At 40.1% G+C, this 13,411-nt stretch overlaps 1 protein-coding gene across 1 annotated transcript; it reads left to right on the top strand.

The window, feature by feature from the left end:
• The first annotated feature begins 2,025 nt into the window (after window positions 1-2,025).
• On the top strand, window positions 2,026-13,400 carry MTFR2 (mitochondrial fission regulator 2). Its single transcript, XM_052680734.1, has 8 exons — window positions 2,026-2,837; window positions 3,009-3,134; window positions 3,503-3,607; window positions 3,834-3,958; window positions 7,644-7,861; window positions 9,011-9,311; window positions 11,635-11,821; window positions 12,572-13,400. The coding sequence occupies exons 1-8, from the start codon at window positions 2,394-2,396 to the stop codon at window positions 12,668-12,670; spliced, it is 1,605 nt and encodes a 534-aa protein (XP_052536694.1). The 5' UTR covers window positions 2,026-2,393; the 3' UTR covers window positions 12,671-13,400.
• Window positions 13,401-13,411: the final 11 nt, after the last annotated feature.

Genomic DNA, 13,411 nt, shown 5'->3' with positions numbered 1-13,411 from the left:
TGACAGCTGTAAGTTTGAGTGCTTCATTTCAGATAATCCAGGATGCAAGTTGCACTCCTTCAAAGATCTGTAAGAAGTAGAAATGAAATTGGGCTCAGACTTTTTCTTGACTATAAAATTAAGCATTTACCATACTATCTAGTCCTTCAGTATATTGAATAGTGAATTTTCACAGTTGTGTTAGAATTAATAAGGACAACGTAGTTTGAAGTTCTCAGATCTGCTGAAATAGTTGTGTGACTGGTAAATAGGAAGTATTTAGTGCATTCTGTATTTCTCTTGCTGAAAGCTAAAGACTGTCATTGACAGATCCTGGGTAGGAGAAGAAAGGTTCAAGCTTCCTTCCTGTATCAGATGTTCAATTACACTTTGAATTAAGTAATTCATTTTAACTTATTGCTCTCCAGCAGTAAAAGAACTCATGAATCTCCTTTATCTCTTCATGGTACACAGTTCAGAGGAAATCATTTCAAATTCAATCAAATTCATTTTTATAGGAAAATTAAACTGTAGCAGCTATGTTGCTGGTCTAGACATTATGCTGTTGTTCATTTTCTCAATTCAGAAGTATTTACTTTCCAGAAACAATCAGTAGCATAACAGTAAAAACAAACACCTGCATAACAGTGAAACCTTTCCTGCGTTAGCTTTGCTGTGTTGGCACTTAGTGAGTATGCAGAAGAATTCTCGCTCTGTAGCTTTCATTTGCCTCCAAAAGCATCAGTTTGTAAGCCCCACATCACTCCTCATTTATTAAAGCTATCCTTTCATGAAATCCCTTGGTAAGTAGATGAAGCAGGTCACATCTGTGCTCTTTAGAATTGCATAGAAATAAATGATTCAAGTTAGCAAGAACCACTTTCCTGCTGAAACCTGGGAAACCGAAGCAGTTATTGATGATGATGCAGTTAAGCTAAAACAACCTCCATTGTGCAGTTATATTTGAGATACCTGCCTTTTTCCAGCTCTGTGGACATATTCCCTCCTTTAGTAAAGAGATGACAGAGCAGTGGGTGGATGTTATTTTCTGAAGGCAAATGCTGTTGTATAGTCTTCTAAATACAGCAGAAATAGGACTTATAAGTTGGTATTTTGTCTCAAGATCAGTCCATATTACGAGTTATGAATAATAGCCACAAGAGTAACTGCATGAGAAGGCTATATAGCAGTTGCATTCCACCCAAGTGTTGCAGGATAGGTTTACACTTAGGAGCTGTTACTGAGACATACCTGTAAACATGAATAAAGATGATGCCCCTGTGATTAGCAATTTATCTCAACTTTTTGACAACTTTGAAGCTAGTGTTATTGACAACAGTGCAAGCTGCTCTTTGACAGTCAGAATTCTGAACAAATATAGCAATAACTACACAGCTGGAGAAAAATTTCCACGGTTCTTCTGTTGCTCAAGTTCTGGTTTGAAGTAACGAGACAGTGCTGCTCAAATCTTGGTGAGATTAACAAAAAAAAGCTTTGCATATTGTACTAACTTTTAGCAGTCCAGTTTTGTCTGTTGTGATAATATCACATGTCCTTTCTTGAAACCTACGTTGCTGTAGTTCTTTGAACAAATCAAAAGATCAACTGCATGCAAACCTAAAATGTAGTTTATTTCTCTGACTCATTATTTCAGCTGCCCAGTGAGAAAACTACAGGCTTTTTCAACAGTTAAAATTAATGGACAAATGTAGTTAATTGGACACTTCTTCAGGGTGGCAAAGGTATTACTGTGCTGGAGACTCTTCTCAACTGGAGTGCATTAGTTTCTCCCAATAGGATGCAGCTGGTATGTATGGATGTGGCATACTCCCTGTACTAGTGCTTACCAGCTGAACAGCTGTCGCCCAGTCAAGTCCTGCTGCTGCGAGGAGTTTCTTTTGTTCATGAGTACAGTGTACACAGTTTGCACACACTCCACGTTCCTTCACTCATAAAATCCCCTACATTACTTTGCTGTACTGAGTTACTTAACTGTGTTTTCAGACTGTTGTTTAGTTGAAAGGACCACTCATGGAAGCTTATTGCTTGATTACCTAAAGAGCTGAATGCTTGATGTTCCAGAGTGAGGACAGTCCTTTTTGTGCTTTTCACTTCCTTTGGGTCCTGGGAGAGAGACTACATTGTTTTATGTTGGCCAAAGACAAAGCAACTTTACCTCAACTATCCTGAAATTAATATTTAACGTAAAGTGACTTTCTGTTGATACCATCATAGGAAGGCATTAATAGAGACTTTTTAAAGTTGTTATTCCCTGTTTCACTTGAGCACGCAAGAAGACAAGCATTCATGTTGTTCTCTTATATGTTGGATGCTGCTTGCCTGCCTTCAGGAGCAGGGATTAGAGATGCAAAGCAAGCTCGAGGCTTTGCGCACAGGTGCGATGTCCACGGAGAATGTTAAGACCCTCCTTCAGGCCCCGTCCTCCCAAAGCTAAGGCAGACGCGGCTCGCTGCCCACCAGCCGTACACCCCGGACGGGCTTCTGCCGGCGGAGGCGGTTCCTCCTTGGCCGCCGCGGAGGCCGTTCGAGGCGCAAACGATGGCAGCTGCGGCAGGCTCCAACCGCCGTGCCGGCGGCATTCAAACTGCCCCCTCCCGACGCGCCCCGCGGGAGCGGCCCGCCCCCGGCCCTCCATCGGCTGTGCTGAGCGATGCAATCTCTCTATTGGCGAGACTTCTTTTCCGTCCCTCCCCCGTTCGCTGATAGGTGCCGCCAGCCGGGGCTCGAGGCGCGCGGGGTGCCGGCCGGGGCCCCCTGCGCCTCGCGGTGCCGCCATGGTGCTGCTGCTGCACCTCCTGCGGCGCCTGCTGGAGTATCTGGGCTGGCCGCCCGAGCAGGTGAGAGCTGGGCGAGGAGGGGGAGCGCTGCCCCGGGTGGGGGACGGAGGGCGCGTGCCGGCGGGAGGCACCGCTGCGTGTCCCGGGGGGTCCGCTCCGTTGGTGCGGAGCTGCCTGGGAGCTTGGGCCGTTCCCTGGTTCTTCTGTCTGCATTCGGTGCTTCGCCGACAGGCCGCCTTCCTGGAAACCCGCGTGCTGGGCGGAAGCCGTGCGGTCGGAGCGCGCCTCTCCTCCGTGGTCCCGTCTGGAGGGAGCGTCCAGCAGCTGTGTGCGGCGTTACGGAGGTACCAGGCCAAGGTACGGTACGCCAGTGTTGCTTCTTTACTGGGAGGTTTTCCTGAGAGCCGCGTAGATGCGTCTGGTTGCTCAAAAATGCGCTGTTTTTCATTCAGTAGCTCAGAATCCTGCTAGTGATGCGATGTACCTGCCGCGTTCCTCGATGGCCTTTGTGCTTCCCATACGTGCTGGGTCAGGCTGTCTGCGTGTGGTTTTGGAAGCAGGCTGCTAAACCCTCTAGAACCTTCAGCTTGAGGTGTGGGAAGGTTGCCTTAACCTGACTGCATTGCCCTTAATCGCATAGAATATTGCACCTTTTAATATCCTTCAACATAAAAACAATGGGCTTCAATTTTGGTCCCTCTATTATAAGGTGTTCTCGTTTTTAGGTCATATCTGTTTGCCAAAGAAAGGAATATGGATCTACTCGAAGTGTTGTTCGTAGACTTGGGACAATTCTTTCCTTAGAGCCCTACCCAAGACCTTATTTTCAAGTAAGCAATTTATGGTTATAAATAAGCTTCAACTGCTTACATCTTCTAATTCCTGAAGGCAGTGATAGCTTTCTTGATCTTTTTAGTAAGCTTAACTGATACTTCGCATCCCTTAAGCTCACTTTCTCAACATGCTTACTATTTAAAGCTATTTAAAACTTTTTTGCTGAGGCAAAATTTTTGGTGTGCACTAAGTCCAGTTTTTCTATGCGTATTTTTGTCTTAGTTTGTTCACCACCTGAGTCCATTGGATCATGATGAACAAAGCATGGTTCCAATACCTGTAGCTCCATCACTTGCTGATGTCCTGTGGGTAGCGCATGAGGAAGGACAACCATTTGCTAGATTTAGGTAAGTGGAAGTAAAATATGTGCATAGAAAAGAGTAATAGTGTAAATGTTTGGGTTTTTTCTTGTCATCTTGTTTCCAAGCTTTCTCAGTGTTCCAGTTAAACCAAGCCTGCAAATTTTTTATCCAGAATTTCTTCCTGTGTAGAATATTTTTATCTGAAAGATTTCTGATGCTGAGTACTGCCATTCCTTCTAATGGCATATCAGATGAATTAGTGGTGTTTTTAACTCACATTTTTACTCAAGAAGTATTTTGTAGGGGCAGAAGTTTGAGAAAAACATGTTGCAACAAAGCATAAAGTGTTTCTTATTGATATCTTAGTTCACAAATATTTTGATAAACATTATAAAGGAGAAAATGCAGAAAAAATATTTAAATGCCTCCTTTGAATCTAATTGCTACAGTGCTGCATGTGTGAAGTTTGTTACTTTAACGGACTGAAGAATGTAGAATTGTTTCAGTTGAGAGGGATCTATAAAAATCACTAACTCCAGCTGTAAGACTACTTCAGGACTGACTAGAAGTTAAAGCATATCATTAAGAGCATTATCCAAATGCCCTCTAAACACGAACAGACACAGAGCATCAATTGCCTCTCTAGGAAGCCTCTTCCAGTGCAAAACTACTCTCTTGGTAATGAGGACTTCCCTAATGGCTGGTCTGAACCTCCAATAACACTTTTTTTAGCTGTTGCCATGTGTCCCATCACTGGTACGATGGAGAAAGATTTGGACCTTTCTCTCAGCTTTCTCTCTTTGTAAAGTTGTAACGATCAATAAGGTCTCCCCTAAACTCTGTTTCTGCAGTCTTAACAAAACCAGTGTCCTCAGCCTCTCCTCACCAGACATGTCTTCCCGCCCTCTGTTCACCTTTGTTGCCTTCCTCTGGATACTTTCAAGGGCCTTAATATACCTTTTTAATTTGTGGAGCCCAGAGCTGCACACAGTGTTCCAGGTGAGGCTGCTCTACCACTGAAATATGGAGGGAGAATCACCTCTCTTGACTGGCTGGTTGTGTTGTGTTTAATGCATCCCAAAATGTTGTTTGCCCTCTTGTCTGCTGGCTTGTGTTGAGCCTGCTGTCACCAGCATCCCAGGTCCGTTTCTGCTCTGTAGCTCTCCAGCCAGCTCTCCCAGTATACATATATCTGTCTGACATTATGTCAGCTGAGGAATCTGGTATTTGTTCTTTTTAAGTTTTGTGCTACTGATGATTGCTCAGTTTGTATAGATACCTCAGCCATACTTCTCATCCCTTAAGAAAGTGAACAGCACCTCCTACTTCAGTATCATCAACAAGTTCACTAAAGATGCATTAATCTCTTGTATCCAGATGACTGAAAAATACATTGAATAGAGCTGGCCTCAAAATTGAACCGTGGAGAATGGCAAAAGCAACTGGCTGCCAGCTAGATGTATTCCCATTGATTGCAACCCTCTGAGGCCTATAGTTCAGCCAGTTCTTCACCCAGTGTATTGTGTACCTGTTCATCTCACTGTTGGATGATTTGTACAGAATACTACTGTGGAGCAATATCAACAGTCTCACTAAGATCTAGGAAAATTAAATCCACTGCCTTCTCCTCTTCTACTTAGGGAGGTGATGTTGTAGAAGGATACCAAATTAGTGAGACAGGACTTTTCCTTTGTGGACCCCTATTGGCTGGGGCGCATTATTACATTATCTTTTAAGTGTCTTTCAGTGGTGCTGGGATAATCTCCAAAATTTCTGCAAGCACTGAAGTTAAACTGACATGTCTGTAATTTCCAAGGTTGTCTTTTGTGCCCTTCTTGTGAATTGGGGTATAGTTATCTTGATGCCTGTCAGTAGAGAAGTCCCTGTATTCCCAAGGTTGCTGACAGAGGGGCCCAGCTAGTACATCTCCTAACTTCCTCAGTACTTTTGGCTGAATCCCACCAAACTCAGTGGGCTTAAAAGCATTTAACTGATATAACTGGTTCCTTAAAATTTTGTATCAACAAATGGAAATTTGCAGTCATGGTCTTCCAGCTCATAGGACTGGGCAACACAAGGTCTATCATTAATATTAGCCTTTTCATAATCTCTGTCAAACATCTGGCTTCATCCAGTAGCTGTCCAATATTTTCATTAGTCCTCCTCTTGCCTTTAACATACTTGAAGAAGTCTTTTTTGCTGAGACATCGCTGAACAGTTTTAACTCTGGATGAGCTTTGGCATTGTTTTTCCTGCAAACGCCAACTAGAGCTCCACAGTCTTTGTGTTTCTTTATTTTAAAAATTTACCTTGAATATCACCTATGCAGTTCTTTAATAACATGCTGAAGGAAATTTTGTACATTGAGAAAATGTAAGTACTGTAAGATGACGGATTATTCTGAAATTTGCAGACAGATGGTATACAAGTCTTCCCCCCATCCCTTCTCTATCCCTCTAGAGAAAAAAATAGGAAGTTGGCTTATTGTTCCTTGTATAGGATATGTTCAAAGCCAGAGGAGAAGTCAGAAGCAAGATTTAAATGTGGATACTTCTGTATCCATATCTACATTCTGGAGTGTAATCGAGCTTTATACTGCTTTTCTGACATCTGTTTTTCTGTTATCTTAGTTTACTGCTTGCTGGTATTGAAATTTCAAGATGCTAATAAATTGAAATGACACTTTGTACTACAGAAGTTGTGATTTTTTTTGTTTTTCATCTTTGGGTTCTTCATCTGTTACCATTGAACTACCAAAGTTGTTTTGAAGCACTTGCAAAGTACTAAAAGAGTAAGAGTATTGTGAAAAGGAACTGTGTGTCCTGTTTTATCTTTGCTTGTGCTGCTCTTTAGCTCTTCTAGCTCAGATCCAACACACTTCATTTTTCTGTTGTTTCTGTTCTTCCTCCTTCTCTCCTGGCTCTGTGGGATGTTTTTCAAGGTCAGGTGCAATGCATATCTCTTCCTTCTGACCTAGTATGAAAAACAACATTTTCACAAATAAGAAAATAATGTTGCAGGTGTGGTTTTAAGTAAAAGGATAATGGATGTAAGGAGAATGGTCTGTTTTCGTTTCAGTGAATATTGAATGAATTCTGTTAGTTTGAATTATTTGAATGCTGTTAGTTTGAGTTTATGCTCATTCTGTATTTAAAGTTATTTCTGCAGGGCCTGACTTGAAATAACTTTTAAAGTTGAAACACAAGAGCTGTAGCACAATTCTCTAATGCATTTGTGTTACATATACAGCTTAGAAAAGATAAGGTTCTTATTTGGCAAGTATTAAAATTTATAATTATCCTCTATTGTACTTTCTGAAAGATTACAGGTTCTTTGCTGCTTACAGTGTTCATCTTGCAGAGTTTGATAAATGACTAAAATGTGTGAAGTAATTTTGAAGAGATCATTGCTGACTCTCCCTGTTTCATGCAGGGAAAAGGGAGAGGCACCACAGTCATGGAATAGTAGCAGCTCAGTCCTGCACTGCAGCCTCGTTTAATTTATCCCCAAGTAAAAGATCTATTTTGATTATGACTGTTCAAGGATTTGTATCTTACTTTAACTGTTGGAAATTTAAAATACTGTTTAAGTTATTTCAGCTTTTTGTTTTCTTAAATAGTTTGCAAATTTTAGGTCTTGCAGAATGGTAATAACTTGCTTGGACAGATGTGTAGTCTTGAGATTTCTTTTGCTGGCTGAACCTTTTAAACTGTCTTTTATTCCTTTCTAGGACTGAATTATGGAGAAAAGAAAAAAGTACAGCTTACCGTGACTTACATCCATCTATAGATTCCATACCAAGTATTTCAAAAACCAGTACACGAAAAGACAGTCTTGTTGATCAAGCAGCACTCCAGAAAATTTCTGCACTCGAAGAAGAGCTAACTTTTCTTCGTACTCAGATCGCCACAATTGTTGCAGCACAGACACTGGGAAGCATTCCATCACGTAAGCCATTCTGGTTTGTTTTGTTTTTTTTTCTGCCTTAGGAGTCTTCTTCATGGATTGCCATGCCTCTGAGATTGATATAGAACATCTCTCATTTCTTCACCTGAAGTTACTTGCACCAACAACATTTATGAACGTAGTATTTGTTTTGTGATGGTTGTGTTGCTGCTGTGGCTTGTTTGTTTATTACTTTTTAAAAACTTTTCTCCTCCAGCCTCTTTACCCTTTGACTTTTTGTGGCTTGCTTGCCAATTTCAAATGCAGTTGATCCTATGTGATGTCTATATTCATTTTCATGTTTGTGAAGGAATTTTGTAACAGCACTAGTAATAAACCACTGGTTACTGTTTAAAAAATAATAATTTTAACTTTAGAGTTACATACAGCTTCTGACAAGTTATCAAGTCATCAAATGGTTAAAAACATTCTGAGGAAGTCAGGTTCAGGATTTAAGATAAACAGGTGCTCCAAGTAGGTATGTAACCACCTTTGGAGCATCAAAGATAGTTCATCTCTGGTCCGAGCTTCAGTCTTCTGATTTTTCCCTTAAATGATTTGAGATCCTGCTTTCCTTGTACACTAACTCCACTGTGGCTGTCAAAGCATTGGGACTGATGTGTTTACATTTGTGTAGTGAGTACTGTGCCGAGTGAACTTAAACAGTTCTGAGGCCTCTTATCTTTCAGCTTAGCTCTGCTGACACTTCTCCTTAGTGCTCTGCATACAGTTTTGTAATCTGTTTTATGTGTTTTGTAGTTTTCTTTGCTGGTACTTCATTTGGTTTATTGTAACCTTCGTACCATTGAGAATGAACTGTATGTAGCTGCAGGGTGCTTTCTGCTTCAGGTTCCTGATTAATCTAGTGCAAAGATCAAAGATATAAATGGAGAAAATTGGAGCAGCCCAAACCACCTCAGTACTGTTATTTCATGTATGCTTAATCTATGTGTTTAAAACCAAAATTGATCTTGTCACTTATTTTCTTCTGTGGTATGATGCATGAGTTGTGTAAGGAAGTGCTATGAGAGGGTGGGTCGTCTTATCTGGACTTAAGCAATGTCTAGGATGACTCGGGTTTAATGTTAATTGCTAAGGTACTACTGAGTGTTAAAAATAAAATCCCTCTTTTTCTTTTATGACTGCATTCAGAGCCCTTTAGAACATTCAGCATTCCAGATGGATCTTACCCAGTGCCAACCATGACTTCTACGCCATTGTCCGTCTCTCACAATCACTTTGCAATTCCTTCTCCTCCCCCACTTCCTTCTGCTGCACCATCTGGTGTTGATGCTAGTAATTCAGCAATTGAACTTATAAAACAGCGTCGTGCTGCAAGAAACAGTGCTTCAACTACGGGTGATAGTGCTGATCCCCAGAGGATGAAGAACATTCCTAGCATGATGGATGTTTTGAAAGATCTAAACAAAGTTCAGTTGCGTGCTATTGAAAGGTAGGTTGAACTGAATGCGTGCCTGAATTATCCAAGGCTGTGCAGTCATCACAGCAGTTAAAACAGCAGCAGAGAACACCACGATCAATTTAACAAGCAGCTATTACTGACAAACTGAAGTTTATAATGTTTAAGTTCTTGGACTAAAGTGTGAGATATTCATGGTGCGGCTTTTAGATTAAAAATGCTGAACATCACAATTTTTAAAACTACTGTCCTGAGTTAGAATAGAAATCTCAAGTTGTTTGACTTTTGGTGTGTGGGTGTCTTTTGTTTCAAGACTGAGTCTATTTGAAAATAACTTACAAAGTTGCATACAGGGTTCTTCTGGAAAGTGCTTTAAAGGGTAAACTTTTTACACTCACTGTGAAAGGACATATCTTTTGGGAAACACTGGGAACTAACTTAACCAAAATATTCTCTTTCCTTTGAACTGTTAAATGCATTCTGTGACTTATTGAAGATGCTTCATGAATTTAAGTAGTGCAGTTGTGTTATAATACTTTTCATGGTCTACTATTTTGATTTTAAGCTCTGTTGACAGGTTACAAAATTTGTTTACTAAAGCTTGTAACGTGTCTTTGTGTCAGTGTTGGTCTGCTTTGTTAGATGTGATAAAGGTTGTTGGATGTCTTTTCTGAACTTCTGGAGTTTAAAAATAATGGTATGCAAGAACAATAGGGTATCTAATGAATAAGAGAATATTGGCAGTAAAGTTCAAGCTCTATTGCCATACTGCCAGCAATCCCCACTGTGGGCCGGTTGCATAAAATAGGAGGCAATTACGTTCAGGGCAGCCCTTGTTTTCTTCTATATAATTTCACATAGCATGAAGGAAGAAAGTGAGAAGTGAAATGTTTATAATTACAGTTTGAATGATCATCATGTTGAGCAGGGGCATAGAGGAACTGATAGTTGTGTATCTGAAGTGCTCCTGGATTTAGGCATCTACTTGAATTCTGGAGATAGAACTTAACAAGAAATTTATATCTGCGGTCCTTCCTCCTACCTTTGGGCTTACGTTGTTGTCCAGCCTGTCAGGCAGCAACCTGGCAGCAGTTTAGAGGGAAGAGAAGGCCTTTGTTCTCCAGAACGTGAGGGGTCCCTGCTTCTACCACCTGAGCACCACCTTACACAGTGGGCAAGTGCTCCAACAGCTTGATTGTATATGAAGGGTGAACTCTGTCCTTCCATGTTTCATGTTAAATCACATCGTCTGTAACTGTCAGAGTTTGAGCTCATTGCTGTCAGTGTGCTTTAGGAACAATTCATTTATCTGGAAATAATTGATCTCTAGAGGTCCCTTCCAACCCCTACAATTCTGTGATTCTGTGAAATAGCACTTCACTAGGCAAAAGTGTGAGTTATAGATTTGTTTCAAATATCTCAGTAGTTAGCATGGCCTCTTATGACTTAATTTATTGAACTAGTCGCTAATTTCCATATTTATGTTGACACTGGGGTGCTAGGTGCTCTTTAGATCTGGTGTATTTTTGCCATCTTTCAATTTTGGATTTGATGAAAACAACTTGTCTAATTTTTGACTATAAACATTTCATATTTGGATGCTTAGGTGCTCGCTTATATGGAAAATCTCTTAGAAGCCTTTGTGCCAAATTCGATAAATTTCCTTAGATAATCATAGAATCACCAAGGCTGGAAATGACCTCTAAGATCATCCAGTCCAACCATCCACCTGTCACCAATATTTTTCACTAAACCATGTCCCTCAGTGCAACATCTAAATGTTTCTTGAGCACCTCCTGGGTCAGTGACTCCACCACCTCCCTGGTGGGAGTGGTAATGCTTAAAGCGAGTTCAAGTGTGGTTTATAAATGGGACTTTATTTTCATCTGGATGCGTATTTACTTAAAGGAGGTGCTGTTTTTCTTTAAATACGATTGCTCTGAGAAATTGTGTAAGTTCTCTCTTTTTTCTCTGTACTTCTTACTGAAGTTTATATCAAAATATTTCGTAACTTTTTTCAACATACTAGGCATTTTCCACTAATATGCTTAAAAATAGCTCTGAAATGTAGCCTGTTATAAAAACCATTCTTTTATTTTTTTCTTTTAATCCATTACCTTACCACTTGATTTACTGCCACTTTTCTTTAAGGAGCAGCATTTTTGAGCTAACAGTCTGGCTGACAAGTTCCTAAGTGTACTGTTAGTAGTCTTATTTGGTGAATTGCTGAAAATAATGTGAGCAGCATTATTTGTGTGACCTAGGATAGGACAGGGAGTATATGAAAGTCGTGTCTTGGGATTTTAGATAGCTAAGCACATAATTATGGGCAGGTAATAATACATTTTCTTTATAGGTCACCTGGAGGTACTCCTATGTCTAAACCAAAAAAAAGGAGAAGCTCAGATTGGGATCCAGTTGCTCTACTAACTCATGCACTAAAACAGAAATTTGCACATAAGTATGAAGATGAGGATGATTCACTGGACAAAGAAAACAGATCTTTCGATAGCTCCCCATTTTCCAGTCCAGAAATCCCAGTGGTATGTTTTTATATACGTTTTTCATATCTTGAAAGATGTAGCATGTGGCTTACTGAGGTATGGACATTTGCTTGATGGTAATTAGTAGTTATTCGTGTGTAGAAACTGTGTATTTAGTAAGCCTATTAATTAACTAATTTTACAAGAGGTCTGCCTAAACTTGCTATGTGTTCAAAGATGAAAATGAAAGATTTGGATTTAGCATTTCTCTTGTGGTTCTCTTGTGGTAGCATCATTTCTACAAATGCTGCGTCTTTATTCTGAGTAAAGATTCTGAATGTTGTTGCAGAGCACGTGAAAAAATATAGACAGCTAGAAACTTGTTTAAACAAAACAGCCAGGCTTATATTGTGCACCACTGCATTGCATGGCTAGCATACCTGATTCTAGATGGGAAGACAGAAGTGAGATCCAGGAAGAGCTTATTTATGGATCTGTTGCTCCAGATCTAGCAGCTGAATTTATAAAGCCGTGGAAGAGCGACTGGAGTGCTAGCGTGTAGATAAAGAAAGACGGGCTCTTTTGGTTAGAGGCTTAACTGCAAGATTAGTATGATGAATATGCTTATTCTAATTGTTCACCCATGAGTGTTCTGAAGAATAAATGCGCTTGAAGTAATTTCACAGGTTTACTATCTTATTTTCTTAGGTTAGGAGTACAGAACATTTTTAAACTGTCTTCATTGTAAACGTCTTCTCATTTGGTTGTCTTTGGTACAATTTTACCTAATGCTGCCCCTGTTTTTCCTAGATTGGACGTTGCAGCCTGAAGACAAGTGCAAATTCTAGCCTTGTAAGAACTGACAAAGTTAAACAAGTATCAGTGTGGAAAGTGAGACCTCATATTTAACTGATGGAGGGAGACTTCTGCTGAAACTTGGTACTGTGTGTAAGTGGCAGTGCTGCTTTGTGGAACAGCTGTAATGTGTTCTAGAACGTCTCTGTCTTATGCTGTTGAAGTTTGGATTGTAGGCATGTGAAATTGCCTCTTAGTTTCCCAGCAGCTGAACTTGTGAATCTGATGCTTTCTAAGAAGCACACAACCAAAAAAAGTATCTTGCTATTGTGGGACGTTGTGTCTTAAATCTGGGAAATAAAGGAAATAAATGTGTGAAAGAAATGTAATTATTGGTGTGGCAGCTGTGGTGTGTGCTGTCTCTGCACCTGAGTGTAAATAATGAAACAGTGTAAACTTTTGATTGGAGTGTATTATATATAGCTGATTCTATACAGCTGATGGTAGCTAACACTGTAGTATGGTTTCCTCTGGTTTTCTTTGCAGCTTGTTAATACAGCTCCATATTTCATATGCAAATAATATTTCAGTTTATTTTGCATCTGTGGAGAAACTTTTATTTGTGAAGCTTTGTCTTATTCTAAGTACACTGCAGGCTGCCTGTTAGATGCTTGTAATATGAGGGAGTTGTCTTCACAAAAAAAAAAAGGACTTTTTTAGAGGGATATGCTAACGTGTAGTCTAACTTCTGTGTATAAATAAACCCTGTATTATTTCTGTCACTGGCTTCTCTGTATGAAGTCTTTGTTCAGAGTGCATACAATAAAATTTCCTTTGTATCTTGTATGTGTGTAG

Source organism: Tympanuchus pallidicinctus, unplaced genomic scaffold, assembly GCF_026119805.1.
Source record: "Tympanuchus pallidicinctus isolate F22 unplaced genomic scaffold, pur_lepc_1.0 scaffold1, whole genome shotgun sequence".
Classification (NCBI taxonomy): domain Eukaryota; kingdom Metazoa; phylum Chordata; class Aves; order Galliformes; family Phasianidae; genus Tympanuchus; species Tympanuchus pallidicinctus.
Note: the sequence above shows the minus strand (reverse complement) of the source record. Positions and strands in the feature narration are given on the sequence as shown.

Excerpts from the sequence above, each read along its gene's own strand:
- MTFR2 (XM_052680734.1), top strand. The coding sequence starts at position 2,394 with ATGTTAAGACCCTCCTTCAGGCCCCGTCCTCCCAAAGCTAAGGCAGAC. Across the intron at positions 3,135-3,502 it reads TACGGAGGTACCAGGCCAAG|GTCATATCTGTTTGCCAAAG; the intron begins GTACGGTACGCC and ends TCTCGTTTTTAG. Across the intron at positions 11,822-12,571 it reads CCAGTCCAGAAATCCCAGTG|ATTGGACGTTGCAGCCTGAA; the intron begins GTATGTTTTTAT and ends TGTTTTTCCTAG.